The sequence below is a fragment of the Branchiostoma lanceolatum genome, chromosome 12, assembly GCF_035083965.1.
Source record: "Branchiostoma lanceolatum isolate klBraLanc5 chromosome 12, klBraLanc5.hap2, whole genome shotgun sequence".
Classification (NCBI taxonomy): Eukaryota; Metazoa; Chordata; class Leptocardii; order Amphioxiformes; family Branchiostomatidae; genus Branchiostoma; species Branchiostoma lanceolatum.
Genome location: NC_089733.1, coordinates 7299572 through 7327241, shown reverse-complemented (window position 1 = coordinate 7327241; position 27670 = coordinate 7299572). Strand labels below are relative to the sequence as shown.

Sequence of the window (27670 nt, the reverse complement as noted above, 5' to 3'; positions counted from 1 at the left end):
CACTTCTTATTAGACATCCATCAATGTGAATACATAGATCTCCGATAAAAGAAAGGCCTGTTGTCTTTCAAGACCACCCGAATAAGAAAATCATGTATATATATTATATAAAATGTGGACAAGGAAACACTTTAAGTTTAATATGTTAACATTAGCTAAACCAAGGATTGGCCAAACAAATAATGGTCTTGCAACTATATATTTAAGATTAAATCAAACATTTATTAAAAGGGAAAAACAGGAAAGCTGTTCCGATGTATGATTGTGTAGAATTCTCGTCGTTGCTGATTGATAAATTCATGCTTCGTTTTATCTTGATTTCAGGGCTGGACGCGAACATTGGGAGAATCTGAAGCCGGCTTTGGGGCGCCCTGACCACCCAGTTCTTCAAGACCAGCTTTGGTAGGCTGCAGTCTACAGGAACAAATACATGGTCTCTTCTGTTCACAAAAGCCGTTATCTAAGTGCCAGTAATCTGTTATACAGACTGCTATGCAATGTGCCACTTGCCATTTAACTCAAGCAATTGATAAATAAAAGAGGCATAAGATATCTCTAATCTATGTGTGTCTTTGTGCTAATTTGTTATATCATCGTAGGATGTAATTCCACAGAAATATTTAATTGTAAACGTGTTCAAACAACGAAAAAAAAACTGGAATGTGTAAAAAGATTTACGTCAAAGCAAATGTGAGTGTTCCCGTTTAATTTAGTTTAAAAATAAGCTTCTTTGTTGTTTCTTTAATACTTGTCTGACCAAAATACAGTTAGTCTATATGTCTACCGCACAATCAGCAAACTATACATGGCAAGTTTTGTAAACCTAACGAGTACATGTATTAATTTTAACAGTTTGCTCCAAAAAATCAAACACATGTCATATCTAACGTTTAAAGAAATACATATCCTCTGTGAAGGGAGTCCAAAGGTCATTGAAACACACACACCTTGCGCAACAAAGCACGGAAAGTTTCATGTTGCGAAATGGCTCTAGGATTACGTTACATGATATCTTTGCATTGTATGCCTTCGACCACTGCAAAGTATGTTGTAAAATATGTACACCATTATTATATGCATTATGAAGCTATTGCTGTCAATCAATATGCAAAGTTTCTCTACAGAAATACCTGTTGCCTACCAAATAGAGTAGCATACATATAGCCCCTAAGTCAAACAAAAACTTTAATGCGTTTTGTTTGTATCGCATTTTGTACTTTTTTTAGTCCTTCTCAGTATGTTTCGCTACATAGAACTATTCGATATTGATACAATGCATCCCTGTTTTACCTTGAACACATACGTGATACTGGTCTATGTCAAAAAAGGTACCTTACAACTTATGAGAACACAATAGATCCATACACAAAACCACACTAAGGATCGATGTTGCAACGAACCAAGTTGAGTCGTGACGTCATGGTCAAGGAAACAACAAATAAAACAAAATGGCGGACGGGTGTACCTAGAGGATAACTTAGTCCCGTCGACATCCCTTTACCTGCATTCGTGTCTGGCGGCAAAGCGATAAGATTTTGTCGAAGAAACGTACTGGTCATCAAGCAAGATGTCCAATGAGCTGACCGAAAAGGTAAATTGTAATTCACGTTGAATAGCATTGCAAATATCTGGCGACGATAGAACATCTTTGAGCCATTTATGTTCAAGTCGTATAAAAGAGGGAGCAATATTTGCTTCGCAATGCTGTTCCACTAGGCACACGTATTTTCAATGAATAATAGACTTGTTTTGGGATTAAAAGTCAAATGTACGTAGAAGGGTGGACAGCGGACGGTGACGTTAGCAATTATGATGTTTATCTTATATCTTAACCCCCCCCCCCCCCGTAACTGGTGTTGTAGCGGTCTGCATCTAATCATGAGCTGATTTGAAATTGTCATGAAGAAAAAAAATTGCTAAAACATATATATTCCACTTGCAGATATGTTTGATGTATTTTTGTTCCAATAGTTCATGATCATGTTTTGTTGGTGCTGCTTTTGTTCATTCAGCGTCTCCGAGCATTGAGTGTATGAAAATTGATCTCTCTTATATATCAAATGACCATGTCACAAACGACTTGACTGTGAGACTGTTTTTAAAGCAAATATTGACCGAGGGACGGTCAATATTTGGATGATATTTGGATGATAGTCAGGTTACAGTTACAGGATACATCAGTACCAAGACAACAACAAAACGGTTAGTGTTTTGTACATTTGTATGGCAAGTTGATTTATGCTGTAATGTATTGGAAGTTGATGTTGGTGTCTTTTGTGCATGGGAGGGCAACATGTAAAGGTGCTTAGGCACCTGTTTTGCCCTTCATTTCATATTGTTTGTGATAAACTCAAATAAGAAATAAAGATATCAGAGACTTAGTTAACATACCTCAAAATGAGAGGGACACAAATGTTACAAATTTTGATACTTATAATATGAATACCGTCAATAGAGCCATTTCCAAACTGAGGAGCCCTAATTTTGCAATATACCTGTGACATCTGCTCTCACGAGAGCGCTATCAAAATTGGGAAACAATTGCGTCCTTGATTAGAATTAGAAGGTAGAGAGGCTTTTAGTATCATAATCACCCCCGACCATTGTTTTCGCCCAAGTCACGCACGCTCTCGCCAGATTGTGATCTCGCCAGAGCGGATTTTGCAATGAATCCGGAGTTTTGATAGGGGTCTATTAAGCTGTGTTTTGTGTTCAGGGCCACGTATATCTAAGTTTTAATCACCGTAACAAGAGTAGGTTTCGCTTACCGTATGATGCTTGCTCTGTACACAACTATTACAGTTTGAAAACATCTTGCTACACGAGGCAGCTTCAGGAGGACATGTTGATGACGCTGAACTCCTCCTGAAAGCTGGAGCACAAGTGAACATCAGGGATGAGGTAAGAATTAGCTCTTTTAATTGCCACATGTTAAGTCTTCCTATTTAATGTAACGTAAAGTAAGTGTTCAAAGCACAATGGAAAAAAGTTACTTACTAAGTTTTGTTAATTCTGCATCCCGCTGTCGCAGTCTGATCTCACGTCACTTCACCGTGCAGCAAATTTGGTGGTCATATGATAAGTAGTTTAGGAGTTACAGAGGGCAGGTCTCAAAAACAGCACATTATTTTTGTTGGGGTCAAAAATGACCTCAGCGGACTCAACACAGACTTTCCTATATAATGTCAACAGCATTGTGCCGATCTCCCTAGAAAATTAGGAGAGGTTAGAAAAGACATCTACTGACAAAGTCATGCAAATATTTTTTCCAGATCAAACTTGTTCAAATAGCACGTTAAAATCCACGCCTGGGGGCAAAAATGACCCCGTTCGGGTGTATGAGGGTTAAAACATCTTACTGCATCAGTAAATCAGGGCTAAAGTGGTATTTAGTCGTAACACCCCTCCCTAACATAATCTCTACTCATATTTATAACCGTTGATGAATAACCGCCAGGCATATATATAACCGTTGATACATAATCGCCACACATAAGTAACCGTTGATACATGATTGCCACACATATATATAACCGTAATACTTGATATACAACCGTTATGCGTATATAACCCTGGTATAACCGGGGGAAATTAAAACCCTACCGTGTTGTCAACTCTGCTCAATTTTACTACAGATTTACAGTACTCCACTTCACATGGCAGCTTCGGGAGGACATGTTGGTGTTGTTGAACTCCTCCTGAAGGCTGGGGCACAGGTGGACAGCAGGAATCAGGTGTGGTTTGACGTGCGTTACTGGCACGTGGCAGGTTTTCAATTTAACGTATTGCAATTGCAAGTAAGTTTTGATAATCGTGACAAATGTAAACCGGTACCTTACTTACCATGTCTTGACAACTCTGCTCTCAACCGTTCCAGAATAAACTCACTCCGCTTCACTATGCAGCTTCAGAAGGACATGTTGGTGTTGCTGAACTCCTCCTGAAGGCTGGAGCACAGGAGGAGAGTTGGGATGGGGTAAGGGTTGACGCACATTACTGGCACGCGTCAAGTTTTCAAGTTTCACATTATGTTATTTGTTAAGTCGAGATTGTCGTGACAAATCTAAACATCATTTACAATGAGTTGTAAACTCTCACCCGGTACATATCCAATTCTCGATAGTAATGGTGTTATAGGCAAAGCAATAAGTGCATAGCTATGGTCTTGAAGGACGTCCTCTCGTCCTCTGAAGACCTTGATTTTACCATAGCTATCGGGAGCGCATTTATTGGCCCCTGGCGCACAGGCTGATGGGATTTTAGCCGTGACCTGCCGTGAACCTTTCAAAATGGCGGCTTGAAAAATACACACAGTTCTGTGCACACGAATTTCGTGTCAACATTTTAAAGATGCTGTACTTTTTGAAGTGCTGACGACCTACTAATCTACCAGAGCGGTGGGTGCAGACTAATTTGGACAAGGTATCAACAGTCTTACAGCAGGTAGGAATGCCAAAACGTCATAACTTGTACGTAGATGGTCTTCGGGGGAGGGGGGCTGTAACACCTACTAGTAGTATATTTAAATAAACTCAGTTACTGAGATATATTCTCATCTACAATCAGAAAAGTAACGTCAGTACGAAGTATATTTGGACCTAGGACGTACTTGTTTAACAACAGTATTTCCCGTAAGATAATTTGAAATCGAGAAAATAGCGCTAGCCTGAGTGTCATCTTATTATTTTATCAATTAGTTCCAGGGCTGATATGAGATTCGAACCCCGGAACTAACTAGGATGACACTCGGGCTCTCCTCGGTAGAGCGATAAATTTATTGGGGCAAGTCGGTTTATAGGTTACAGAATCTGCAGCAAGTTTAAGTTGCCTTTGTATCCTCAAAAAGAAAGAAGAAGATGAAGAATTATGGTATCCGGGCTAATCAGAATTTGAAGAAGGTACATGTAACAGCCCCCTACTAGTACTATATATGTAACTTACTTACCATTTCTTTTTAACCTCCTTGTTTTCATGTAGGGATATGGGTTGCATAATTCATTCATTCTCACTCCCTAGAATAAATGCAACCATTTACGCTTCGCAAACATTTTAGAATTTCGATTAGATTAGCTATGATTGATGTTAAAGCTCACTGCATCTCATGGAAATAGGTATGCAGACCCTTTAATATCCATATTTAGGTCATACCTGGGCCGCAAATCGTTTGATATGGGTTTTCCAGACCATGTGATAATTTTCTGTATCACACAGGGTTCTAAGTTGTATCACACGGGCTTCCGAATATTTAGAATGCATTTTGAGCATGCCGGTTGCGCCGCCACCCAAAATTCGAATACCGGATTCGAAGGTTAGAGTCAATAGTGTTACAGTTTTTTGTTCGAGGACACAAAGCTCCCTCAACTTCAGGCGCATTCCATACTGAAATGTGTGTTTTCTTGGGTTAGTATGACTAACCTCCTTGGTATGACATAAATGAAATACAACATGGTGTATTCCGGTCTGCATTACCCTCAGTCCCAGCCCTCCTCCTGTTTGTAAACCAGGTTACATTTAGCTAGCACATCAGATTGAAAATATACTAGATGCACATTCACAAGTTACTTTCACGTAGAAGAACTCACTTGTGCTAGTGGGCAGCGATTACCAAGTCCGTCCGCCTGACCAAGCCAACTGCGCCTGCCGTAGTCCACGAAATGTTGCGGTCTCAATCAGTCAATGATTGCTTAGAAATATATATTCAATCATTGTTTATCAAATGTAACAGCACATCTTACTTGGTGATTTCTGGGCGTTTCCTAACTTCAAAGAGATTTGACCGATAAAGCACTCACAATTGCAAGGAAGGTGTGCTTGTCAACTACACACTTTAATGGAGCGGTGAACCGTGTTTATTGGAATGTTCGGCCACAAACCAGACCGGAAGTGTATGCTGTCTCATTTTTATATTGTCATAGTCAGAAATCGGAAAATGCTTACAAAAAGATTAATATACGCTAGGAAATGATATGAAGCTGCTGTAATCTATAAGCCTGTATACGTAAATATTAAATGAGCCAGCAATAATTGTGACATTCTTGGGACTACAGTGGGCAAAGCCGTCGGCTCGCAGTCGGATTTGGTGGTGCGCAGCTCAGTACCTTAGCCTGCTCGGAAAGTATGTATAGGATGCAATGTTGAGGATTTTATCTGACATAAAGGTAGGTATATTCGGTGTACTTAGACCATGTATTTTAGCAATTGTAGCGAGTCAGATTTCAGAAGGGGGAAACCACTGGGGGAGGGGGAAATCGACCTGGGGGGGGGGGGGGAACGTCTTTAACAAAGGACCTGGGGGGGAAACGTCTTTAACCAAGGAATGTTTCAAATATGTTGCAGGCAACCAGTACCCAACCTTACAGACCAGCACCCAACCATAGCGGGCCTAATTCTCCACTTAGGACTGAGGTCGGATGTGATTGGCTGTTGGTCTGCCAGGATCTCAACCCAAAATACCAGGTACCAGGTTCCCCGCCTCCATAGACTATGCAGAGGCACGTCAGCTGCATTGAGAACTGTACACAAACTTATCCATAGCACTTCCCGGTATGTCTTGTTCAATTGATTTTATCAATTGCTTTGATCAATTGATTTTATCAATTGCTTTGATCAATTGATTTTATCAGTTGACTAGAAAGTACATGAACTTGATGCTACAATAGTCCCCGGCCCTCAGGCATGAGGATGGGACTAGGTAAGGTAAGATACTAGAAACTAAATGTATCTTTCTTTATGGTAAGATTCAGCTTAGCCCTCAACACGCTTACATCATGTTCAACCTCATCTTAGGACTGACAACATAGTACATGCAGTTGTGTTTTTGTCATGTGACCTTACAATATCCAAACTATTTTTTAATTTTTCTCCAGGGTCATGAAGGCCGGTCTCGCGGAGCCTTCCAAGAAAGGCTATAGAAGCCTGGAACATGAAGCTAGGTGCAGGGGAAGACAAGCAGATGTTGGACAGGGGGGATGAGGGAAGTGATCAACCACCTGCTTCAATAACACTCCTGCATACAGCTTGCTATCTGGGCAAGTGAGAAGAGAGGAGAAGTGGGGCTGCTGGTCAGTCATCTCCTCCAACTGGAAGCATGGCAGTTTGGCCAGTACATAGATGGAATACCTGTTATTCCAAGAATGTATCTGTCATCTCTAGGTATGCCAATGGCCCAAACCAGTTTGTGGATATTCAGGAGGAACTATCGTCCGATGGTGATGACAGTATATAGCTGTATTGGATATACATGTATGTGTATAATGCCACAATGAAGACATTTCATTGTATAGTTTGTACATGTAAGTATACTAATGTGTTTTGCTAATAACACCGTAGTACCCATTTCTTTGTTGCAGTTACATTGAAATGAGAAGTAAGAGATTGTCATCATAGAGCAAGGACTGTCCATCAGTCTGTGCAAAGTACAGCATGATTTAGGCATGTGTTCCTGTTAGTTATACACCAGCAATGTTAAACATGAATGGAATGGATATTGTTAGATGAATAGACATTGGAGGACATGTGTACATGTACTCTTCAATTAAGGACACATTTTTTTACCCAGTATTTTGATATATTTTGAACAACAGCATTCTTCCATGGTTGAGTTTCATATCCTTGTACACCAGCTATTGTTAAGCTGAACATTACTGCAAGTCCAAACATGCTATTTAGCTGCTATATGTTTTGTTTTTTTGTTATTGGCTAACAAGGTCCACTTTGCGATTGGAACATTAAGGTGGCAAGTACTCGAAGCTCTTTTTTTCAGGCCAAATTTTGTGTGACCTTTCCATCAAATCATTATACTGCTTGGCACCTTTTCTTGGCACCTTTACACCCTTTCCAAGAACCAGAATGTGGAGTTAGTGTTAAGCAATATATTGTCCGAGGATTAAAATTCTATTGATGAGGAAAATTACGAAAAAGATTAGAAAATGTGTCATTCAACTTTTGCCAATTTTATTTTCAAGGCAGTAAAGATAATAAGATGTGAGGGTGCTGATCTTTTACAATTAACTGTATGTTGCATTTTAGTACTCTTACAAATCAGCTTGTCTTCTCTAATGTGTGTTCAAGAAGTGAATCATAAATTTTCAAAATGTGCACTTTGCAAGTATTTTTCATTTTAGCCTAAGTCAGGTAGTACTTACATGTGGTATTGCATTAGGCCATGTTGCTTTGATTATACAGATTGCATCCTCTGGGATACCCAAAACTGATGTGAGCATGCGAATATGAACACAATATGAATGGTGGCTTGTAAAAATGTTATCTGCAATACATGAATATCAAAGCTGAACAATTCGTTTTCAATCTATTGTTTAAGTTGTCTTTCGTGTACATTGTACTTAAAGCCAGGATGTTGTACAAATCCTGTTAATGCACAAAATCAAAATTATCTTCTTTTATACCAATGACAAATGTCATTTTTTGTTGAAATTAGCCCGGGATGAACTTGAAATGAACTGTCTTCACCTACATGCTGTACAAAATAAAATGTATATACCTAGCCTTACAATTGGGATCTGTATTTTCAGTGATACATGCACAAGCTAATGGATCATTCTAAGACCTGAGACGCCATCTAATGTGCACCACTTCGTATTAAAGTTGTACCTTTACGTGTACATGTGTGTGCGGATAGTTGTTGTGATGATGAAGAAACAAGCCACTGATCAAAGGAGTGGTTGTATTTTATCAAACAATCGTTAACTAAAGTCCCATGATCTAATACCCTCACCAAGTAATGTTATCCCTTAAATAATACGCTAAACCTACAAAATTTACTCCCTGTCTCAAGAGCTATCTCAAAATCACGGCCATAGCATGTCCACGGCACGAGATATCAAACATGATATCAAAGTGTCGTTGCAGTACCCCGGAAACCCACTAGGAGGCCTATTATCGAACTTGACCTTCGTTTTCCAGATACTGGTCTCTTCTGGAGTGACTTGGCAATCACACAGAATTAAGCTGCACCGAAAACATGACTTTCCTGACATTTCTTTAATACGGTGTATATATTTCTTTACATCCGTATTATTCCATCTTCAAATCAACACAAGTAAATATATATTTAAAACTGGTACATGTATAACATACAATACTGGGTAGCTGTAGTCAACTTCAATTTTCCTGTAAAGAAAAGGGTCATAGAACGATTCTGTCGTTATCGATCAGGAACTCCGTACAAGACAAGGGTATATCCTGAAGCTTTTCTAGCTCATAACTCATATTTGACTAATAAACGCAAGTAAAACATATTTCCAACCGGGATAGCCTACGAAAGTTGGTACATGAAACTGACTTCAGTTTTCCTGTAGATAAAACGATTCCGCGGGGCCGCACGCACTACGTACACACTCTTCGGTACTCCGTGCGGCAGTATGCTGAAGCGTTTAGAGTCATAAATCGTATATAAATCAACGCAGGTTAAAGATATTTCAAACCGGGATAGTCAACAATATTGGGTACCTGAAAATAACTTCAGCTTTCCTGTAGATAAAACGATTCTTTTGCAATCGATCGCGAACATATTTTTTCTCAGTCGCACATAACAGTTACCGCGGGGCCGCACGCTCAACACACTTTTCGGTACTCCGTGCGGCAGTATGCTGAAGCGTTTAGAGTCATAAATTGTATATAAATCAACGCAGGTTAAAGATATTTCAAACCGGGATAGTCAACAATATTGGGTACCTGAAAATAACTTCAGTTTTCCTGTAGATAAAACGATTCTTTCGCAATCGATCGCGAACATGTTTTTCCCAGCCGTTCTCGGCGGTATTTATCTGTACGGTGGACAAGGCACTTCGTGTCGTGATGGCTTATTGCTGTTGTGTGATATAACTGTAAACGAATGAACCATACCCTTTTTTAATTGTTTTGAGTCGGAAAAATGTGGCCATGAATTCTAGCATACTGGTATCAATGATTAAGCCAGGCTTACAGGACGGTTTTCATCGTAATGGGGGCTTGACTAAAATCCTGGTTATTCATTATTGGATCTGATTGCTGTTACTGGAAGAATGCAAGGAGGATCACAATAGGTGGAACCCGAGTCAGTTGATGGCTAACCACGAGAGGTGAAGCCATGCCCGGCGTCGTCAGTCCCATACAATCTGAGCAGAATGACTGTGTCTCCCTAGGCCGAGCAAATACATGTAAGACAGAGCTCAACAGGATGATGCCTTTTCTTTCATAAGCTATTGAAATATTTCATTCCAGGTTGTTAACACTGTTTGATAGAGGTATTACCTTCTATTCCAAGACTTTTGCTTTGATGCAACGTTTATAGTGGAGCGCATACATTTTTCCTGTTTCGTCCAATTTTTTAGGGTTAGTAGTGCTTATAAGTAAAAAAAAAAAAATTAGACCGACTTATTATCATTATGAAGCCAAATGATGTTGACCAATTGGGAAGGGTGCATTTTGCCATAACGATTATCCATCAGTATTGCTCCATTATGATTCCTTTTTGTCTGCTGGTTGTACATGTACAGTATGGTGGGGGAGGAGTGAAGTTAAAAAGTAAGATTGATAAATGATGTCCTTGTTTATAGAATTTACCTTCTCTGATTTTGATTGAATCTGCTTTTCACCATATTGTGAAAGAAACAAATGTGAATATACTGAAAGTGGACCTGTAAATTTTAACTTGACCTATGAGTATGTATGACTTGACAAATGGTTCAAGTTGTGTAAGATTACAAGATTTATACATGTATGTTACGCAGGGCTTCGCTCACTCTGTGGTTTAGGCATTGGTTACAGGAACCAACCATATTATGCCCAACACAAGGCTATATTATCACAATATCCATTGTCAATAAACACTTTCTATTATCCAGAATATGATCTTTGCATTCTTATCCATAGTGGACCTGTCTTTGAGTCAAATGTGAAATGACATGTACCCTTCTATGCACATAATTATCAGTCAGGAAAAGACAGAATCACCACTAGGACTGAAATGTCAGAAACGTCAGTAACTTTATTGAAACATTTCTTTATCTATCTAATAACTGATGTTGAAAACATCACTTACAAGGCTACAAACAAATAGCAGTAGTACTTTGGGAAATATATATATAATGTGATAATATATAACATACAGGTCACCGGACTGACCAAAAATACTCCACATGACTTTTACACTTTTTCACCAAATGTATAAACTGTTTTCTCAAAGCTGGTTTTAAGTAGCTTGCCAGGACCATCATCATGTTAGCATGACAGGGAAGGGGTGGTTCAGTTGGGCCTGCTGTCTTCATGCACATCAATGGTTCAGCCATGTGTTGACTTCTGGGACCTGTGACAGGAAAAAGGAAGAATTTAATTCAAATCATGTCCTACATGTAGATTCAACCATATGTATGCATTATTTTACTCGTTACAGCGAGTTACAATGTAAGGAGAATGTCGACCACTGTGGATACTCCTACGCATGATTATAAATTGATAATTTAAAATGTGACCCTCAACATGTGTAAATTATAAAGGACAACGGTTTCACATATGTACATTCAAACTTTCTTCCATGACTTGTCAATTGATACTGGTAAGCTGGGATTTTAGACAATGTAAAACCGAATATTATATAGAGAAATATCTTGAACTTTGTGACTTTGAGCAGCGCTCCGCTACCCGGTATAAGATTAGAATTACATGTAGTTCTTCTTCCACTTCTAAAAACTGACAAAACTAGCACCATGTACATTTTAGAATGTAGCATAACAATCATATAGGTCATCATTTAGAAATCCTTTTCTAACATTTCATAGTTGGCAACTTTCCGTACACTGAATGTGGCCTTCCAGAAAAAGGGAGCTACACTGGTAGGTGGCTAGTGGGTTGTGCTACCTCAGCAGGCTACCTTTTCTTGGCTTCAACCCTATGTATGGAAGTTTGAACTTTTATACCCAGCATTTCCTTGAGGAAAAAATGGGTCAAGATGTAAGGGGAGGGGTACAAGTAGAAAATTAATAAATAAAACTGGAATGAGAGAGCCATTGTATGACACAAATTCAAAACTACCCATAGTCTCACACTAACTAAGTGTGCCTGAATGCATTAGCTTGGAGTTCAGTCTTCTTAGGTTTAGTCCGCTACCCAATTGCAAGCTCCCCTCCTTGGCGAGGAGCGCAGCTTGGGTATTAGACTAAAGCTAAGAAGACTGGACTCCAGGGTATGAATACATGTGCGTGTATGCAATGTATTTGTGCGTCGATCAGTGTACACCTGTGTTTGAGCGTGTGTGTGTGTGTGTGTGTGTGTGTGTGTGTATGTACTGTTGTGTCTGTGTGTGTTTGTTTGTACAATGTATAGTGTCATTTGTGTCCTTACTTTTTTGTGCAGAATACACATGCCACTATGCTGTAGCCTGTTGGCCTGACTAGCAGTATATTGTATAGGCACAGGGAAGATAACCGTGTATTCCATGTTTTAAAAATTGGTCCTGTCATTGCCCATCCCCCCTCCCACACACACCTCCATTTCCATCCCCCAAGAAGGGGAAAGACAGGTAACGTTACCCCATTCTATGGTATTCTCCAAGTAGGTTTCCGTCGAGTAGGGTAGGAGTGTCCAGGATTTTTAATGTCTCTCTCCCTTCATATTTGCCATCAAATGAATAGGGGCGGGGCATTCCTTTCAGAATCGGTGTCGCTGCCCCGACCTGCATACCATTAATTGATTGTTTGGCACGGGATTATCCGCATCTGCCACACTAGCTGGGGTAAGTGTCCAGCCAGCCATACTGACCCATGCTACCGTCTCTATTGTCTACACTCAAAAGTAAATTCACTGCGCGAACCTTTTTGACACAACAGTGTTTTTTGTTGTTTTTCGTTTACAAACACTTCAATTTTCCCAAAATATGACAAAAGAATGAAAGCAATGTATTTGAAATAAACGTGTTCATGTTTTGAACTGTAAGTAAATATTGTTGCAAAAGTAGCCAAATGTCAGAGCATTATGAGGTTTTTTTTCTCCAGGAACCAGTTTAGTGAACCATCTTGCACCGACTGATACACAAACAAATCAATAGGAAATCAAGCACAAGGATGTATCAAAATCACATGGTCAGCTATGGGGAGAATGAAAGAGCAGAAAACGGACATGCATTTACAAAGTTTATACACACGTTGGACTGTGACGAGACCAGAGACACCCACAGCGGGCAACCAGAAACTATGAACAGTAAATTTAAGCTGTGTCAGACTTCGTGCATGGTTTCAAATCGGCCATAATGCATATGTGTGTGAGAGTCATTATATCTAAAAGGCTTGAAGCAGAGTTCTGTTCTGTCGCAGAGGTGAAGGGAGAGAGACGTTAAAAATCCTGGACACTCCTATTGCTACGGTCCTACCCTGCTCACAGCGCCGTGGAGATATCGAGAAGCTGCCGATGGTATACCCACACGATGGTATATACCATCGGCAGCTTCTCGATATCTCCACGGCGCTGTGAGTGACCCCCGCCCACCCAGAGAGCATAGCCTGCTCGGGTGTTGGTTTACGCCCTTGGATTAAACTACGGTGGCTACGGTGGCTGCGAAACTCTATATGGCAGCTAAGAAGACAATCTGACAGAAGCGGGTCAATATAGCAGACTGGGCCTGGTAAAACACACCTAAGCCGACCCGTAGAGACTGGTGACCAGGCTAACCCTGCTCGACAAAGACCTCTGCTTGGAGAGTAACCCCAATCCCCCAGCAAAATATTCAGTACTAGTTGCCTTCCCGCCAGCCCAACCTCACATTGAGATTATTAACCCATCTTTTCCTCAACAAAATTCTATTACAGGCGAAACCCTCATGAATAGCATTGGGGCCCAGAAAGGGTATCATGTTGAGGTATAGTGTGGCCACACAACAGATATTTTAGAGTTTTGGGGTCTGGCATCCAGGCTATTAACAAAATTATGTCACGAGCATATATATTTATATTACAATCAGGAGAGGGCTGATACTGGTTAGGTATTTCTAGCTCTGTCGTTGTATTCAAAACAAAGCATATTAAGTCGCTATAAGGTCAGTTGTCTTGCACTACATGATTTGCACCAGTCAGGAAAAAAAAAACACATCCAGTTTCAGTTTGTGTTTAGGTTATTATACAGTACTCACAGTGCATCGTAAATTTCGTTCCTACGTTTGTGATGGCACACATGCCTGATCGCATTGTTCGCCTTGACACATGCAGTATGGTGAGTATACTATTTGCAGGTGACTGCAGGGTACCAATTACCAACAAAGGGACCTTCTTGAACCGACAAAGAACGTTATAGTCTTGGTTATGGTCCGCCAAGTAAAATAATTTATATAGTATACCATAACAGTTACGTATAACTGTTATGCGATCAAAAGGATTTGTCCTTACCTGCATCGATGCAAGGAGATACAGAGCAATGTTACTTGCAACAAGCAGGTTTTGCGTCTTACCTTTTGGGTTGTTAATTTCCCATTTCCTTTTCCCATTTCCTCCGTATATAGTGGCAATAAAAACGTCCATGGTCGTCCTCGGCATCGCAGCCGCCATTTTGAAAGGTTCACGGCAGGTCACGGCTAAAATCCCATCAGCCTGTGCGCCAGGGGCCTGTGTGCCAGGAGCCAATAAATGCGCTCCCGATAGCTATGGTAAAATCAAGGTCTTCAGAGGACGAGAGGACGTCCTTCAAGACCATAGCTATGCACTTATTGCTTTGCCTATAACACCATTACTATCGAGAATTGGATATGTACCGGGTGCACCTCTTCTCTCCGCTGTTACAGGATGTATCCACCCCGCTTCACCATGCAGCTTCAGGAGGACATGTTGGTGTTGTTGAACTCCTCCTGAAGGCTGGAGCACAGGTGGACAGTAGGGATGGGGTACGGTTTGACGCACATTACTGGCACGCGACAGGTTTTCAACTGAACGTCTGAGAAAATCATTCCTGTACCAAGCAACATCGCTGTACAATCAGACTCTGTAGAAATTGCTATTTGACAAAGCCTGATACCTGTTCAGTTCGTTAACTGCTCATAGACAATTGATGTCAATTGTCTTATCTGTTTATATATGTGACAAATCTAAACATCACTTAGAATGAGTTATAAACTCTTATCTCCACTGTTACAGATTGAATCCACCCCGCTTCAACATGCAGCTACAGAGGGACATGTTGGTGTTGCTGAACTCCTCCTGAAGGCTGGGGCACAGGTGGACAGTAGGAATGCGGTAAGGTTTGACGCACATTACTGGCACGCGACAAGTTTTCAAGTTTCACATTATGTTATTTGTTAAGTCGGGATTGTCGTGACAAATCTAAACATCACTTACAATGAGTTATAAACTCTTATCTCGACTGTTACAGTTTGAATACACCCCGCTTCAACATGCAGCTACAGAAGGACATGTTGGTGTTGCTGAACTCCTCCTGAAGGCTGGGGCACAGGTGGACAGTAGGAATGAGGTAAGGTTTGACGCACATTACTGGCACGCGACAGGTTTTCAAGTTTCACATTATGTTATTTGTTAAGTCGGAATTGTCCTGACAAATCTAAACATCACTTACAATGAGTTGTAAACTCTTCTCTCCACAGTTACTGGGTGAATCCACCCCACTTCACAATGCAGCTTCACGAGGACATGTTGGTGTTGCTGATCTCCTCCTGAAGGCTGGAGCACAGGTGGACAATAGGGATTGGGTAAGGTTTGACGTACATTACTGGGACGTGGCAAGTTAACTTTTAATTAATTCAATGTAATGTAGGTCCTGCTTATCCTGGCAAACCTAAACATCACTTACCAAGTGTCGTCAACTCTGCTCTCCTCTTTTACAGTCTGAATCCACCCCACTTCACCTCGCAGCTTCAGGAGGACATGTTGGTATTGCTGAACTCCTCCTGAAGGCTTGAGCACAGGTGGATAGCAGGGATCAGGTAACGTGTTTTGTGCCCTGGTGATGCATGATAATTTCTTCAGTGTTATTTTAAAAAAAAACATACTTTGATGGAAGATAGCATTGGCAAACCTTTTCGTTTCATGTTGATTTTCTGAAGCGTAAAGGCACACACTTGTTCTAAAAACTCTTATGACTAAAGAATCCTGTGGTAATGCCTGCTTTTGAAATTTTGCTCTGTAGGATGACGAGACACCGAAAAACAAGGCAGAAAGGAAATATGTTAACCCTAACTGTACTTCTATGGAGAGATGGAAAATGATTCTAGAACTACTTGCATCGGAGCAGCTGCCTAGGTAAGCATGTATGCAGCTTTATTAATTTTGTGTAGATTAGGTATTTCTTTAAATTTTTGTAATTATAGTATGTCTCCGTCCATTTTTTCTCTAAAAGAAGTAGATTTTGAATATCATATCGGAATAAGAATTGCAACTATATTAGTGAAAAAATATTGGACGCTGTTAATGTTACCCACTCTAAAACTCTTATGATTAGTAAGTTGATTTATTTTTCTTTCAATTAAACAGATTTATGAAATAATAAATATCCATTTTTTTCTTCTGTTGGTAATAGGGAGTTATAAATGTCATTTGGTCATTATATGATAGTATTGGCTAAGAGAAGATATCCTAACATTGTGTGATGCGTAAAATCTACTCATCAACAAGTTAATTAACTTAAGATTGTATTACATGTTCTTTGATTTTGTATGTTTTTTTAATAAACGTATGTCAAATTTCTGCCACAGCCATTACAGACTGAAAGTGGACCTACAAGGAGGTAAACTACAAATCACGTCCTGTACCGTAAGTGTGCCACCTGGAGCCGTCACCATGGAAACAGAGATCTCTTGTAAGGTCATCGACCCCAATGACGTCAGTCTGCCTCTGAAGGATGGGGAGATGTTAGTGAGTGACATCATAGAGCTGGGCCCTCACAAAACAGCCTTCGACAAACCTGTCACTGTACAGATGCAGTACAGCAGGTCACCGGCAGGGGGCGACGTGGAGCCTGTCATGTGGGTTACAGACGATATGTCACAATGGACGGAGCTTGAAACTACCACAAAAGTAGGCACGCAAGAAATTTTTCCGTAGCTATTTCTTTTAATTCTGCTTACATCATATCTACCTTATTACCATCGGATGTTGGCAACCTGTAAATAGAAAAGAAAAATACGTTTTTCGTGGCTAAGGCCACAGCAAGTAAATTTTATGGATGACATCAGCGCGCCCATTAATTTTCGCCTGATTTTGAAAAAAAGAAGATTTTTTTACCCTTCGGCAATGGTCAACGTACCGAAAATAATAAAATTTGTCGCAAACTACAGTCAGTTCTATCGTAAAAACGTTCTAGATGCCATAAAAAGGCATTTGAAAATGTAAGAATTGTGAAAACTCTGTACAAGTGTATTGTACAATTATTGTGTATGCAAGCTGTAACAAGATTGCTCGTCGTCACCAACTTACAGGAAGACACTGTGCAGCCCTCATGCCAAACTTGTAATATAGTGTGTAATTTCTGTGCCATTATTATCAACAACGTGTAATCCGATGCGCTGTTCTTGAATGAAGTGAACTACTAACAAAATCGAAATTTCATTGCCCTCCGATGATATGTCCGACAAAGGCTCTGTGTTGTTCAATTACTTGATATGATCCAGCAACGTTGAGCCTCAATTGCTTGAATTTGATGGCATGTGTTTACAGTGTTCCATATGAATACCCAGTTGAATATAGTTGCTGCTCAGGTGTTCCATTGCATATGAATGCCCATGATGGTATGACATGTTTAGTGTTGAATCAAGGTGGTCTTATATTATATATGAAATGTCATTGTTTGAATACAGGAACAAAAGATCTGTTGGTCGTGATATCATATTTTGTTGACGCTAGTCTTGTTTAACAAGATTCATGATCTCAAAATTTGAAAATATAGGAATCTTGTTTTTTTTTTACCCGCCTTGTTTTTTTTCGCCCTATCTCATTAATTTTGGAGTCTGCGGAGGATGTCATCCATAAAATTTACTTGCTGTGGCCTAATGAATGAATTAATGAATAAATGATTTAATTTCTTTTTATATACCAGGGCGATGGCGACCTTGCCGTTTCAGTGGACCATTTCTCTACTTTCGCTGTCATCAGTCAACCTAAGCAGGACCAGTTTTCTGTATCGACGGAAGGTGCATCGCTGACGTCATCAACACAACCTGGTGTTCAGATAACCTTCCCGGAAAAGGCAGTGGCAACACCAGTAGAAGTCAAAGTACAGGTCAGGGAATCAGATTAATGATATATTTACATGTACAAATTAGTAACACCTAGTTAGGAAGCCAAAATCATCCAATGCCTATCAGTTTGGCAAATCAGTGACGCAATAATCAAGATAACAATTCCGGTTAACGTTTGTTAACGTTACTGCATTTCTAATCTTATAGCTTGCATGTCAAAGTTGGTGGTCATTTTCTAGCGTGAAGTGGATATCTTATTGGCATAATGTCATCTTATTCTACAATTGTATACAACACAATGACAAATATGTACAGTAATACACTGTAGAATATGGACCAGCTTGGCGTGAAAGTCTGAAATATTCCCTAACTTATAGCAGCTGAAACTCATATGTTACATCTGAAAACAAATGTAGGTACAAGAAATCTCAAAAAGTGAAGTTGAGGACGTCAAAGCGAGAGACCAGGCTTCCCGTGGTCTTGTCAGCACCAGTCCGATAGTTGAAGTGGAGGCTGTGGCGGATTCCATCCTCAAGTTCAACAAACCAGTCACAGTGCGAGTCCCACATCCTCAACACTACATGGACGTTCTACATGAGGGTCCCGCTAAGCTGAGAGTGATGTCATGTGAGGAGGGGACAGATGACTGGATAGACACGACAGATAGCACTAACATCCGGGTTACACAGGAGGCAGTGGAATTTGAAGTCACTCATTTTACCAGGTGATCAACAGCAATTACAGTAAACAACAACATTTTTGTCAAGCTATTGCCAGATATGATTAAATTGATGATTTTGTTGTTAACTGTACTCTCATCCAGCTACGTTAGATTTCGTGGCATAGCTGTTAGTGTTACCTTCTACAAAATGTTCGTATCGACTATGAGCATTGCCGGTTAACCTTGGCCATTGGGGGCAATGCAGACGGGTTGGGGGCCAAGCAGATTTGAAGCTGGGGTGAAAACAATTACAGGAGGCAAAGGTGCTGGGTGACCTGTAATACTCAAAATGTGTTTATATTTTTCCCGTTAAAGTTATGTTTATGTACATTTCTTATCTAGGTGGATCTCCATTGTTGTCGAGAGAATCTACGATGACCAAGAAGACCTTGGGCCAATTCCGTTACACCTTTGCCGATGGCTTCAGAGTTGTTCCGTGCAGTTCATGCTACTGCAGAGGGAGGACAACCCAAACGAAGTTGTCATCGAATGTGCCCCAGCAAGACGTGTAAAAAAGACATTTCAGTCAAGAAAGCGCGAAGGCTACAAGGGTTCTTTGCCCACTGGCTCCGTCAACCTATTCGAGGGGCAAAAGGTAGAAGTTGTTTTGCAAGGAAACGTGTCACTCGGTCCAGGGAGCAGAATGAAACAACACATGACCTTTCACAGTACGAAAGACAATCGAGTTCACATGCACGTTGTTGCTATGGCTTCCAAAGATGAGAAGGGTCCAGAGGGCATTGGCAGCGTGTGGTTCTACGCCGTACCGCGAGTAGAAATTGTCGAGTCGAGAGCTCTCAAGGTGAAGAGGTCTGTGAGAAAGAATCAGCAGCCATGTCCAGAGGAACCTCCAGAGTCGCAATATCTTTGTGAGCTCCCAATCTACGTGCCACACAAGATTCCACAAAAGGTACAATGTCACCTCTTTGTCGCCACATCTAAAGGCTAACAGTTAATGATATTACCGCCAAACATTATATCTATATCTCTTCTTCAGTTACCACAAAAGAAAATGTATCAACAAAAGTGTCCGTAAGTATATTCTTGGTCATCCCCTCAGATTTAAGATCATAATGAAATAAACCTTAATGAATTGTAATGAATATGTTCTTCTGTCATAGGATGTCTCAAAGCGTCCTGATGAAGATGTCATCTCAACAGGTAGGCGCTAAGAATTTTTAAAATTTCTTTGCCTTTAAATGATTTCATTTTGTATTGACTCATCGGGCATGTTTCATCCATGAAACAAATAACCTTTATGTGTGTCAGGCGTAGGTGTGTACTTTCAATTCATCAAAGAACACGTGGCCACTGACTGGAAAGACCTGGCCATTTTTCTTGGATATGAGGGACCTGACATCACCAACATTGCCGGTAGAAATAACGACGACAAGTCCAGGTGTTTGGACATGCTGTGGGAATGGAGGAAGAAGACAGGGATCGCCGCAACAATCAAAGCTCTGATGGAGGCTCTGTCAAAGGCAAACCTGCAAAACGTTGCGGATGGATTACGGGAGAAATATCCAGGTATTTGATGTTCGTCTGCATTGATCTTCTTTAATTCTTTCCCAGTTATACCTACGGGAAAGTACAAATATCAAGCAAATCAAAGAAAATACAATAGCATGCCTTCTTGTAACGCCTTGTTCCGTGTGCATTTATCTACCACTTGAGTGTAAATTAAACATATAGTATCAGAAAACGATTCCTTTTACCCCTACAGAGATAGACTGTTAATAAGAAGACAGTGAACTTAGCTCTGAAGAGGTAAGTGAAAGAATTAGAAGTTTCGTGAAATCACTGATGATGCAACATGAACAATATTATCTATATCTATGAAGATGCAGTAACTGTACAAAGTGTCACTTTTACCTGAAACTATTGTTACTTTTTATGAGAGTTTCATAATAGAAATATTTTTGATTGATTAGGGACTACATGTATATTATCATGATGTCGTTTAATTGATATTCTTCATCTTAACATGCATATTTCATTTGTTTTTTTAACAGGAACAGATTCAGTCACGATATCGACAAATACAACTTGAACTAATGCTGTTATTGCCGTGTTTTCTTTTAACCTAAAAAGAATTGGATGGTTTTTGAAGGTATTTAGAATGTATACAAAATAAGTCTGTTGTATATAGAATGTTGTGCTGTACATCCTGCTTGAAATTGTAGCTTCTGTGTAAACCAATTGCAAGGATTTCAGCATGTGAGGAAACCTGTTTATTGATAAGCACATGCGTATAGACCTCATGAATGTCCAATAATACAAGAATAGCCATTAGAAATTACATTGTTGGAAACGATAAGATTAACAATATATCGAGTGTGACAACCTTCAGGAGGTATGACAAAGCCATATATCATACATTTTCTTTTGAAAAGGGCTGCTACCAGAAGATTTGTCATAACAATATGATCAGGATATATTTCTGTTTTTATTATTTTGGTATTTCCTATGGTTATCATGGTGGTGTGTTATTGTGTGTTTTGTGTGTTATATTGAAAATCATAGTGCGGTCCGTATGTTTTAATGTGTACATGCTTATCAAAAATATACCATCACTTGTGATGCTGTCTTTGTATATGTATGTGGCATGCAGTATCTTTTATAGATTTTTGTTAAGAATGGTTAAGTGGGATTCAGGCAAATAGATTTCACAGATGACTAAAACGTCGCTCATGACTTTACTTCTACATGTATGTGTATTTTTTTCTTTCCGTTAATCAAAGCGTAAAGTCCATTGAATAGTGACATGGAAATATGTGTACTATTTTCTAGAGACGCATGCACTCACTCATTTGCAACATTTCAATCCTCGGTGCACCTCTCCTGCTCATTTCTGTGCGTCATTGCGGCAGAGGGAATCCACCTTCTCTCACGATGGTTGCATGGTAGTAGACCTCCATTTCAGCACCAAGGACAGCACCTGCAGACACACGGTCACTCCACCACGATCACCGTATCCGTATTGTTTAGCCTGCGTCACAGAGATTCAACCACAGCCTCCACCGAAGTAACTCCCCCTGGAGATCTCTAGCGCCCCCCCCCCCCCAATCGGACTAGCGATTTTGCCCCCCCCCCTATATTGATTACTATATCCATATCATGTTTTTTCTTCCTCCAATTCCTCGATTCTGCTATTCGATCATCTAAATCTGGGATTGATCGATCGGTTTCTAGTTCCACTTCAAAGCATTTTTTTAAACCTTCCTCACCATTTCGCATTTCATGATTATAATGATTGATTTATCATACATTTGGGACAACAATGGTTATTTATTTGTACACAACAAGATAGATATTTGGAACAAAAGACACACGGGCACTGCGATCGCGAAAATGATCTTATACTTACTGAACGTTTGCAAATTAGATAGTTTACCATGTACCAAGAATTCTAAGAGCTAAATTCAGGTAGTAGTTATAATCAACACGTACGTCCAACAAGTATCTAATTCATTCTGTGATATGCAAGATGCAGCATAAATTATATCATTTCAGATGTACAGAAGGTAGATTCTTTATCAAATTTGCCTACCTACGTATTGTACCATGTTCCACATTTGAATATCCAAGCTATCGAAAAAAATAACAATTGTGACCTCAACCACCCTGTAATATGCAAGATACAACATCAATGATCTCATTTTAGATAAACAGAAGTTGAATTCTTTAACAAATTTGCCGACCTACCCATTTCACCATGTTCCATATTTGTATATGCCCGCTCTCGAAAAAAAATATATATAATTGTGACCTCAACTATCCTGTGACAAGTACAGCCCGGGGATAGATTTACTCGGATGGAGACACAGTCATTTAGCCCATTCCTGCATAACTTTTATGTTTCACACAGCAGAAACACGTCACCTAGCCTTCTACTTTGCGTAAACCTTATGCTATATCATTGTTCGCCAGCGGTTAAAACGGCACAACAACATACGCGCTATTTACCATTGTTATTGTCCACAATCATGTTAATAGTATGTCGATATTTGAGATTCACTTCAATACGATACTCAGGCAGCTGTGTGCAGTTCGATCTACGAGTTGTATTCTTCTGGTCCGCACGTTGCCATAGCAGTGAGTCAGAACACTAGCTCAGAAGGGTGCGACCGGTCGAGCGGGGTTCAGGCAGCCTTGCAGTTAATCCTACTCCACGCCCAGAGGTCAGATAGGCTACGTAGTCCTGGAGACACCGGAACAGTACTAGTGTTAGAGAAGTCAACAAACCACCCTCGATATATTTAGCATACCTATATGGTATGGCTAAACATAAATACATCAAATTAATAATACTTAAACGAGAACCGCCCACCTAATGTGAACATGCTTGTCTTCCTACTTTATTAACGCCATTGTGGTTATGATAAGATATTATGTAATGAAAAGCTATTTGCCTCCGACTGAATTAATCGTGCATGTACGTTGATGAAAGTTAGACATCCAGGTAGTAAGATGTGCCAAAAAATGTTACTCAAGCAACTAGATTAAAAATTTTGAAACAGTCAGACGTTTCAGACAGCATCCACTGTCTTTCGTCAGTTACTAGCGATAGGACTGAGAACACCAGGTTTTATACCAAAACTCGTGCATGTAGCTCAAACAAAGTGTATGCACAAAACCTGAAGACCAATTTGGTTAAATCACGTGATTTACACACGGGCAAGTGAGGTTAAACCAATTACATGCTTCCCAACCAGGGTAATCCCCACTGTAATGAACAAACAGGTTTTTCTACAACCTTAACCAATGAGCGCTGAGATAGCGATACACGTGCCATTCAGCCTTGGAATGGGAGTGGCCTATGATATATAGACCGATCTTGGCTGTCAATCAAATGTAGCAGTTCATCCAATAGGACGGCAGAATGATTTTTCAGGGTGTTATCTTGCATCTGTGCGGTTTAACCCAGGAATGTGGGCTTGGTTTTTTTTTTGTTTCGTCCAGTACGCAAGGTAAGAGTGGACAACAGAACTTGTATTGAATTCAAGCATCGTCTCAGCTACTTGATAAAAATGTCGGACGTCTCTCACTATCTCGTTGTGGCCTTGTGCTCCTTCCTGGCGTACCCTGTTGTGTATGGTAAGGTGGCACCATACTTGCTGAAAAAGCTCGTCTTCCAACGATACGCTTCACTGGACAAAGCCAAGCAGAAGTTTGCCCACATGATGTAAGTAAACAATGATATAGCATAAGGTTTCAGCAAAGTATAAGACTAGGTGACATTCACGCTTTTTTTGCTTGCATGTACGTGAGCCGTGAATGATAGACAAAAGGAGATATATAGGAATGGGCTCAAGGACAATGACCTCATTTGAGAAACCTACCCTCGGGCAATATTATTGTTACAGGATAAATCAGGTCACATTTTTTCAACTAGAGAACGTTGGATATCCAAATATGGAACACGGTACAATATATAGTACAAAGTACAAAGGGTAGGTCGCTAAAACACATTGTTGCTCTTTGTTGGTACGTTAACAAGTTCATTTCAGGTCAAGTGCGTAATCTCTTGAGTTCCCATGTTGTATGATTCGGACAATTACCTTGCGAGGAAAGGCTTTTAAACGTTGGAAACGTAGCGACATGTTTTATTTTCAACTTTTCCATTCTTGTGTCTTTTCCGTCCCTAATATTGCCTTAATTGGCCGATATCTAGTACAACTTCGCTGATCTACACCGCTGTGGTAAGCCCGTGTGCTCTATATGTTCACCATTTCGACCAGGACTTGGCACATACAAGAAAGAACAATATTCTCAGGTATGTAGATAGAATACAAGTTATAAATGGAGAGCAGACTGTCGACTTTGATTAGTAACTTATGGACACTAATAACGATATTGTACAGACTACGTGTGACTCGCAGTGAAGCGAGCCTTTCTTGAACATTAAGTTTTGAGGGTGACTTAGGAATCGCTGTTTCAGTCATTTTCACCATACATAAACATATAACGTATAACCTAAAAGTGAGCTTCGTGCATTTTACTCGTGGGTAAGAAATAGTCGAATAGATGCTAAGTGTAACCCAATTTCACACAAAAACATGTATATGATTGGTATTGAAAATATGTAATTGTAAGTGATGCACATACTGACGAGGATGCAATGTAGTTGTATGGTATACGTATATTTAACGGCACAGCTACATACTTAGTATAAGGTTATCCTTATACGTATAATTAACTTGTTGTTGTTATTTTCTACACGTAGGTACGACAGTCCTACAGTTCGCTACATCTCTGCACTGTTGTTGGGTTACACTACTGGAGGTAAGCGATTTTTAGAAAATATTATGTCGTTGATTAATACTAACTTACATTGGCTGTACTCAAGTAGGCATTGTGCAATGATATATACGTGTATATATTCATTAATGAATTTGTATTTTCGTATGTGTAGAAAGTGTCGTCAATATCGTGGTCGTCGGCCGTTCCGGTGTATCCTGGTTTACCTTCGTCGTACATCATGTCATCACCTGCTACGCAACGTTGGTGACTTGTGTGAGTATTTTTACAAATGATCCCTACTATAACCATATAGTATATAGTCCTTTCAAACATCACGATTTAAAAAAAAGGTAAATGACAACAAATCTATCTCCAACACCATGGCGGTTAATTTCCTTTCAATTCTATATCTCGAAATATGCGTAGTTAAAATGACACTGTATTGTTAAACTCTGTCCGATCTGAACTAGATTCTACTTGACTGTTGTAAAAAAAAAACGCACTAAACAAGGGCACAGACCAAGATGCAAATATTGACCTGGCCAACACCTGCCCACATACCAAATATCGTAACAATCCAGCAAGAAGTCCCTAAAGTATCAAATTTGATCAAATAATTAAAAATTATGCTGACCACAAATATCTGGAAACACAGACACATAGACAGATACACATGCACACAGACAGACCAAAACAAAACCTCCAACTTGTCATGGAGTTAGTTATAACAATTACTGGTATAACTGTAGCCAAGTAATGTTTTTGATGCAAATGATCTGCTCTGTACTTCAGGTCTACCCTTCTTTACCTGCCTTCGCCAACTTCGCCGTAGCGACTGAGTTTTCAACCATTTGGTTAAACATAAGGTGGGTGGATTCCTTTGATAGAGAAGAAAAAGAACAATCATTGGTAAATAAACACTTTCAGAATGACCCTAAAATAGTTACCTTTCTAACAAAAACAGAGATACTTGGCACCAATGATAATAGAATACCACAATTTTTGATCATATTCAACTGTGAACATATTATTCAATGTTGTATATGATATACACCTTCATATGTTATTTGACAGTGAACATATGTTATCTAACAGTACTTCTTGATTCCTGACGCCAGGAAATCAAGCTCAATTCCGTTAGTGACGTCACAGTAAACAGAACAGCCTGTTCGGAACCTGGCACAGTGGCTAACGGAAAAAAAATCTTCATTTAAAGGCAAACAGTGTATAATCATATGGTTTTGTTTTTAACGTCTTTATTCAGCAATGATATACGTTATAAATCTGTTTTTGTTATAATTAGACTACTGCTGAAAGAATTCGGTATCCCACAATCCTCCACGGTGAACAAAGTCAACAACCTCGCCTTTTTTCTGTCCTTCTCCTACGTACGAGTCTGGCTGCTGATATTTGATTTTTAGTAAGTACATACAATTTACATTGCAATATGAGTACAAATTCTTCATTTTCTCATCTATTTGAATCACCTGCATTCAATGCGTTATCTCGCGCATTCAATGCGTTATGTTATTTAAACTTGTACAAATATGTGTTTAATATACTAGTGGTGTGGACCAGTATTTGAGAATGTGGTCTCATGTTAGGTCCAGATGTCTTTGATTTTGTCTTTAATATCATCGCTAGACGTTCATTTAAACGTTTCACATATTGTATGCAATCATATTTGATTTTGTATATTTCATGAAAGAATGCTGAAGCTATAACGTTAGTGTTTTAAAATTCTAGTTTATGAAGTTAATTTGATGCTGATCTTTTACAGTATCCCGTTGACATCCCTGTTGCTGACAAAGGAATTCTACACGATTGAGTTGCCAGTTGTAGTTGCATCTGTGTGCGCCTCCCAATTCTACCTGTTCATTAACTTGTACTGGTATGGTCTTATGTGCAGAATGATACCAAAGGTCATTTCAGGTTCAAAAAAGGACGACTAAACTATTGGCTTTAAAAAGTAAAGTGCATTATCATAGTACAGTTCAAACTATATTTGAATGTGCCATATCACTTGATATCATATTTTACTGACTTGCAAAAAAACGTATATCCATATGCAGACATGTTCATAATACGTTTAATCTTCAAAATTGTTCAATATCTGCACAATACATCCAGATCTTGATGACACGAGACATTCATTTTTTACGTTTTCGACAAAAAGGCCACTGCAGTTCCTAATCGCACGTATAGGTTTCCCATACCGCTTCTTCCATACATCAAAGATCTATCTACTACCGAAAATCAATACCATGATATAACAAACTAGAAGATGTGAAACCCGAAAGATTTATTTATAAATTACAGCTGAAGACCAATAGATTTACATTTTTGTTTCTCCTATCATGCATATTGATTCGATGATAGAACAAGAAAAACGACAATGCTAACATGCAGAGAAACGACAATGCTTACTAGCAACGACCATTGGATTGACCAAAATTGTACTTAGAAGTAATCTAGTGTAAAACTTAAAATTGACATCCGTCGAATCCACTATCTCATATTACAATTGGCACATGTTGATA

At 39.6% G+C, this 27670-nt stretch overlaps 2 protein-coding genes and 2 long non-coding RNA genes across 5 annotated transcripts; 3 read left to right on the top strand and 1 right to left on the bottom strand.

Annotated features, from left to right (window-relative positions):
• Window positions 1-4254: 4254 nt before the first annotated feature.
• LOC136445978 (uncharacterized) lies at window positions 4255-8621 on the top strand. Its single transcript, XR_010757477.1, has 3 exons — window positions 4255-4443; window positions 6337-6456; window positions 6867-8621. It is a non-coding gene; the product is annotated as an uncharacterized lncRNA (long non-coding RNA).
• Window positions 8622-10969: 2348 nt separating this feature from the next.
• LOC136445979 (uncharacterized) lies at window positions 10970-14736 on the bottom strand. The gene is made up of 2 exons (XR_010757478.1): window positions 14435-14736; window positions 10970-11305 (listed from the first exon to the last, which is right to left on the bottom strand). It is a non-coding gene; the product is annotated as an uncharacterized lncRNA (long non-coding RNA).
• Window positions 14737-16674: 1938 nt separating this feature from the next.
• LOC136445697 (p53-induced death domain-containing protein 1-like) lies at window positions 16675-20655 on the top strand. The gene is made up of 7 exons (XM_066443831.1): window positions 16675-17006; window positions 18025-18207; window positions 18583-18890; window positions 19230-19797; window positions 20009-20048; window positions 20157-20414; window positions 20611-20655. Exons 1-7 carry the CDS (start codon window positions 16770-16772, stop codon window positions 20622-20624), a joined length of 1608 nt encoding a protein of 535 aa, XP_066299928.1. The 5' UTR covers window positions 16675-16769; the 3' UTR covers window positions 20625-20655.
• Window positions 20656-23615: 2960 nt separating this feature from the next.
• On the top strand, window positions 23616-27093 carry LOC136446624 (TLC domain-containing protein 4-B-like). Of its 2 annotated transcripts, XM_066445099.1 has the most exons (7): window positions 23903-24072; window positions 24562-24663; window positions 25114-25172; window positions 25303-25403; window positions 25923-25996; window positions 26434-26550; window positions 26911-27093. In XM_066445099.1, the coding sequence occupies exons 1-7, from the start codon at window positions 23918-23920 to the stop codon at window positions 27080-27082; spliced, it is 780 nt and encodes a 259-aa protein (XP_066301196.1). In that variant the 5' UTR covers window positions 23903-23917; the 3' UTR covers window positions 27083-27093. The 2 variants fall into 2 exon arrangements, with proteins under 2 accessions (XP_066301197.1, XP_066301196.1); XM_066445100.1 differs by lacking the exon at window positions 24562-24663 and having other exon boundaries at window positions 23616-24072.
• Window positions 27094-27670: the final 577 nt, after the last annotated feature.

What these genes read in the sequence shown, in the direction of transcription:
- LOC136445697 (XM_066443831.1), top strand. Translation starts at nt 16,770, where the DNA reads ATGGAAACAGAGATCTCTTGTAAGGTCATCGACCCCAATGACGTCAGT. An exon ending in AGCTTGAAACTACCACAAAA is followed by an intron (nt 17,007 to 18,024) that starts GTAGGCACGCAA and finishes TTTATATACCAG; the next exon opens with GGCGATGGCGACCTTGCCGT. An exon ending in GAAGTCACTCATTTTACCAG is followed by an intron (nt 18,891 to 19,229) that starts GTGATCAACAGC and finishes TTTCTTATCTAG; the next exon opens with GTGGATCTCCATTGTTGTCG.
- LOC136446624 (XM_066445099.1), top strand. Translation starts at nt 23,918, where the DNA reads ATGTCGGACGTCTCTCACTATCTCGTTGTGGCCTTGTGCTCCTTCCTG. An exon ending in AGAAAGAACAATATTCTCAG is followed by an intron (nt 24,664 to 25,113) that starts GTATGTAGATAG and finishes TTCTACACGTAG; the next exon opens with GTACGACAGTCCTACAGTTC. An exon ending in CTGCTGATATTTGATTTTTA is followed by an intron (nt 26,551 to 26,910) that starts GTAAGTACATAC and finishes GATCTTTTACAG; the next exon opens with TATCCCGTTGACATCCCTGT.